Here is a 6000-nt window from a genome sequence, read left to right on the forward strand (position 1 = left end):
ATATGTTAACTTAAGGGGTACTGGTAGGAAGATTATTTTACCTTTAGATGATTCTGCTTTTAAGCAATCAATCTGGCTTTAGCTCCTTTTTAACAGATGGATGTGAGATATTCATATTGAAACTAGCTTCTACAAAAAAAACTCATACAGCTTACTAAAAGAGGTAAATGGTTTACTGGTGCGACTAAGTCCAGGCTAACTGAAGACGACTGAAGGTTTAAAATCTGGAATCTAAAATAGGCACTCTAACAACATTGTCAGGACAGATCAATAAAGTGTGCCTCTTGTTCTTTTTTCCCCAATCACTCCTCTCCTCTCCTCTCCTCACTCTCTCAAACAGATGTCTCTCCAGATAAGCTGTCCATTTTGAAGCTGCAGAGCCACGTTTCCCTCCCCAAGGCTATTTTTGAGGGGCCGGATAACTCACTAGCTCCCACTGCGACGCACAGCACAGATAATAAAACTCTCATTTGACGTCGCAGACCACTGGTCCAGTGTACAAACCCATTTAACAAACAATAAGTGCATCACCACAGACGTATCTGCCACATCAACCGCTGAAGGTCAGTTTGAGACTGTGCACAGAGGCTGAAGGAACACTTCATACATGTTCGGGGGCCGTGTTAACCGAAAGGTTAGAGGAGACGTTTTAGTCTCCATGGTAGCCATTATCAGGCTGGAATTCTTCCTGTTTTTATGGGCAATTATAAAAAGAAAGCCATCATCATAAAAACAAAACAAAAAAAAAAACAGATAAATGATGATACCCATGGTGTCAGAGCAACATAATGATACTTTCATTTCACATAAACAAAAAAAAAAGATGTATCCTGGCTTCACCAAGGAAACTGCTGCTGTGCTGCACCGCTGTGCTGAATATAATTCCTCCCACACATCTTGCACAACTCGTCCATTCTGCTTTTTATTTCAATGAGACCACTAATAATAAAAGTGAGTCACAGCAGATGGATAGACAGCTCTTTGGTCAGCCGGGCCATCTGTTACCGTTCCAACGGGCATCCAGTCGCCCTAACGCAGAGCTGATTCAGGACCTGTAACACACACTGATGTGCTGATGCGGCATATGGGGACTTCTACCCTTCCAGCCCCTGTCATTAACAGACCATCAAGAGATGAATAACCAGAGCTGAAGCCGACACACAAGGGGGCTGAGACATGTGCATACACTCCATCCCTCATGTACTGATACAGTAACACATTCCAGTATGCTCCTGAACATCCCTTCTCATAGACATCTACCCACGTGAACACATACATGCACGTTTACTCACCAAGGGCAGCAGAAAGATTGCAGTCAGCAGGTAGCCTCTCATTGTCTCCAGTGAAGAGCTCAGATCCTAAAGGCTCCACAGTATGTGTGTGAGTGTGTGTTCAGAGGGATGCACTGAAATTGCTGTCCCTCAGCGTCAGCACACTTCAGCATGAAGGGCTCTGAAATACAACACACAGAGGAAAACAGCTACGTCAGAGCAGGAAAACAGCAAGAACATATCGGTCTATTCACTTGTTCTACTAGTTAATGCCATATAAGAATCGAACAAAAATGATCTTAAATGTAACATACTTTCACCATGTGGAACAATTAACTTTTTTATACTATAAGTTGACATGTGTTAGAAATGATGGGACTGGTCATTGTTCTTTGTAAGTGTAGTAATTAAAATGATAGCTGCTGAGAGAGAAGTGAGGAAGAGGGAGAAGTGATTTTTGCTTTTTCAACTTATTCCTCTTTAATGCCTCCTCAGTGTTTTTTAGTATGGAAACACGGATAATGAGGGTGAGCAATGGGACCAAAATGTCAAAGAAATCCTTTTCAGATAATGATACAAACCATGATATAGGACATAGACTGTAAATAAACGTAACATGTAAGGTCATCACGTAAAGGCCTATTTCTTATGACTTTCTCAATTCTATTTTAAATATATTCTCCACAAATCCCTTCTTTCAAGTACCAAGCGTCTTGTTTTTATTGGCTGTTCAGACTTGTTCCAATATAGTTTGACTTTTGCTCCACTGCTTTATTTTTGTTTTTGCCTTCATGCAAATCAGTTTGATACATCTGTGCTGGTAAAATAAAAAGGTTAATAGATAAAATAGATAATGTAAACATAATGCCGTAAAGTGTGTGACTGCTACACAATGAAATAAATGAGGGAATATTATAAGAGGAATAAATAAATTTTCTCAATTTTTACAATGAATGCATGTCATCATATTTGCCTCAAATGTCTGTTCACTTACCATTGTTGCTGAGTGTATCTAAAGTTAACCAGAGTTTATTCCTGATTTCAGTTAAACCATGAACTGTCAAATTACAAAATGTATTTACTCTTTATTGTCTTCTTTCACGTGATGGAGCAACATTTTGAGCTCTCTGATTATTGTAGCTCTGGGGCATCCGCCTAACGGGTTAATGTGCAAACCCCATGTACAGAGGCTATAGTCCTCGAGAGCAGGATGCCCGGGTTCAAATCCGTCCTGTGGTTCCTGCATGTCACTCCCCACTCTCTCTCTCTCTCTATCCCTGGTTTCTGACTCTATCCACAGTCCTATCTCCAAAATAGAGGCATAAAAAAAAAAACTTAAAGCAAATCTTAATGACCATTTTAATAAAAAGAAGAAAAAGAGTTGTAGCTCATTACACCAAGAAGTTTCTGTCTTTAAAAAGAAAAAAATAAATCTCATATTTTCCATCACAGCTGTTAATATTTCATTTGGATGATCCAATCAGGAGACTCTTATGCTGATCAATGATGTGCATGAAAACAGAATTAATGAGACTTTTAATATTCAACCATGGGCGACCAAAATTGTTCCTCATGGTTTTCACCCTTAGGACACAGTTGATTCAAATGAACCTGAAACTTAACACTGTTTGACCTTTGAATTTGAGGATTAAAAGACAGAAAACAGTTACACTTCTTGGTCAAATTGGTATTTAAACTGAAGCGAAACATATTTTTTACGTGACATACTGAAACTATGTTTGTGTCAAACCATCACACACCTCCTTTGTGGGTATGTACCAGTTGATATGTTATCCCAACAGACTCATGAAAACCTTCTGAATCAAACCACAGAGGCGACATTTGTTTTCCACTGATGTTGTTCTCTGCTACAGAAGACATGTCATCACCTGAATTCTCAAATAAAGCACAGGCATGAGACACAGACTGGATTTATAAAGGAGAGGTTGATTACCAATGGAAATAAATTACAAGGATCTCATCCTTGAGGACTAAAAAACTGATGTGCCTCATGCTCAGATTTTAAACCCCCCCCGACTCCCCTCCCCGCATGACTTACTCATCCACACTGCTTCCTGAAAACACAATGATTCACCGCAAATACAAAGCACACTAGCCTGCACCAGCAGAGACACATAACACACACATGCAATCACATAAACAACACACACACGCAGGCGCGCACAGACACACACACACACACACACACACACACACACACACACACATGTCTTCTCCTTTAGCTAATTCATGCACACACAGAGACAAATTCCATTCTGTGTCTCTTCTCTCTCTAGTCCCGAATCCAATTACCTCTAAAGCATCTCTCTCTCTCTCGGATGCTTTATCAAGTAACAGGACAGACCGTGCTCCGAGGAAAAACCCTGAGATAAAGAGGAGGGATAACATGAGTCAAGAAGGGCTGAGAAAAACTGTGGAGATTCACATTTAGACCCCCAAAAAGACACAATCAGACTTAAGAAAGACTAAAACAGAAACACACAGCGACATCTTGGCAGACATGGGACTGATTCGCTCCAAATTGTCTCCTTCTGTTTAACGCAAAACGTAACAGGGGCCATGTTTCTGAACAATGTTGTAAAATTGACATAAGTACACGGTATTTAGAACAAATCCATGGCTTTGGTTTGGTTTGAGGGAAGCACTTGAGCAGGAAGGAACAGAAGGGTGAAACATCAATGTATTCCGAGGGCAAGAAAGCAGGAGAGTGTTTGCTCTGCTTAACATTTGAAACATGAGACATGTTAAAAAACTGTGAAGGGAAAAAAACTGGAGTGGTATTCAGTTCAGTGTCTATACAAGTGGAGCAAGGTACGCATTAAATAAGTAATGCTGTAACAACATCAAAGAGCAGCTTTTGTGAGGATTAAAAATCTTGAAAAAAAGCTAAATCAAGTTTAAGGAACTGAACCTGACCAGAAAACCTAAAGAAATCAGAGTAACTTCAGTCCAAAGGAAAACTGGGAACCCCATCATTTATAATTAGCACATGCATCATCAGGTTGTCAACCAACTGCAAGCACCTATGAGTGTGCGTACACATGAATAATGTGTGTAGGTGTTCAAAGATGCAACAGATAGGGAGAAACGTGGCGAAAAAGCATGCACCATCTTTTAAATGATTTATCTCCATTTTAAAGAGAATTTTAAAGAGCTGTCTCAACATATCAGCTTCCTCCTTATGTGTGTTGTGAATTCCTCTGAACATTGTGCTGCATTAATAATTCAATTTCAGCTTTAAAGGATCCCAGTGAGACATGAGAGCTTTCATTTTAACCCAAATGCAAGTCTGTTAATGTCTGGGGATCGCATGTCCATCAGAATGCAACAACATAAGCATCTAAAGCATTATGTCTGAGCAGCTTTGTGAAGATGCTCCTGTGCCACAGTCACACAGATTATATAGACTACATGACAGACGTATCAGTCTGTGTACTGTTTAAATTCCAGGTAAATGTCAGGGGGGGGGGGGGGGGGGGGGGCATGTAGGAGGGAGAGAAAGAAAAACACGAAACAATCTTAATTTCAACACAAACGTGTTTCCCCCCCCCCCCCATACTTGTGCAGAATCAATAGGCTAATTTAGCCCATCCTCTTTTCCCTTTTATTCCCGCATACGTTAACGTTCAATCCATCAATACATGTGGGTGACCTTCGCTTTGCACATGGAAAACATCAGCAAGAAAAGCGCCAACCAATCGTTCATTTGCTGATCAGTCTTACGCGACATCTAGCCCCAGCGAGCTTTCTGTCATTCAAGAAGTCACGCGCATTTTCTTATATATAGCCTTCAGTGTAAAGTGAAAAACGCTCTCAACTGATAAACCGCAGATATGTGTGGAAACGCGTGCAGCAGTCGGCGTGGAAAGCAAGTCATATGAACTTACCGATGCGTAATTTTCAGAGGAGCGAATATCTACACATGAAGCCATCGGTATTCATGGTTCCCTGCCATGTCTGGCTGCGAATTATTTCGAGGAACACCTTATTTCACTCCTAAAATGGTTAAAAGATCGCACTGAAAACGACAGGTGCCGTTAGTGCTGCTGTTGCTGCTGCAGGACGCACTCACCGCGTTGGCTGCTGCTGCGGCACCACGACGACGAGGAGGAGGAGGAGGAGGAGGAGGCGGAGGAGGAGTGTGTCAGTTCCTTCGGGATTCGCACCTCGTCAGACAAAAAGGCATCAAAGTGAGGCCACAGTTTAGTCTATAAATGCAGCTGGAGGAGGAGACTTTTAAAAAAACATCTCAGAATGGGGATGTTGGGCTTGGAGGGAAGTCATCGTCCATGTCTCCGCGTCGCAGGCGCGGGAATTTGTTGCAGAACTGAAACTATTCAGAAAACTAGTTGACATTTGCGCATGCGCAGCCCAGACACTCTTGGAGGCACAGAATCCTGTTCCCTGCTGGGTATAATTTGTGAGACTTCGTCATGTGAATGACTCACTTTTAGTGGGAAGTTAAACATCCGAGTTCCCGCATGTACACTACCAGAGTGCTTTTAAGTCCAAAAAGCAGCTCAAATCCCGTGGAGGTTACTTGTGTGGCCTCTGGCAATCCTGTTTACTTTCAGCACCACGGACAGCGACAGAATAATCGCCTCAGGGCACCAAATGGCTCAAAGCAAAGCAAAGCCTCAGACCAAGTCCATTACAACATTTAACTGCAAATAATCAACCTCCTCTGTCTGAATACTAAGAACTGCTT

The 6000-nt window shown here is 41.6% G+C and overlaps 1 protein-coding gene across 3 annotated transcripts in view; it reads right to left on the reverse strand.

Annotated features, from left to right (window-relative positions):
• Nucleotides 1–5606, reverse strand: part of LOC132979315 (pituitary adenylate cyclase-activating polypeptide type I receptor-like) — a 28243-nt gene extending 22637 nt beyond the window's left edge. For 2 of the 3 annotated variants that reach the window (XM_061045026.1, XM_061045024.1), the window contains exons 1-2: nucleotides 5180–5352; nucleotides 1293–1452 (exon numbers count right to left, since the gene is read on the reverse strand). In XM_061045026.1, the coding sequence (XP_060901009.1) occupies nucleotides 1293–1334 (42 nt within the window). In that variant the 5' untranslated portion in view covers nucleotides 1335–1452; nucleotides 5180–5352. The other variant, XM_061045025.1, reaches the window with a different exon arrangement.
• Between the last annotated feature and the right edge of the window lie 394 nt (nucleotides 5607–6000).

This window comes from Labrus mixtus, chromosome 8, assembly GCF_963584025.1.
Source record: "Labrus mixtus chromosome 8, fLabMix1.1, whole genome shotgun sequence".
NCBI lineage: Eukaryota > Metazoa > Chordata > Actinopteri > Labriformes > Labridae > Labrus > Labrus mixtus.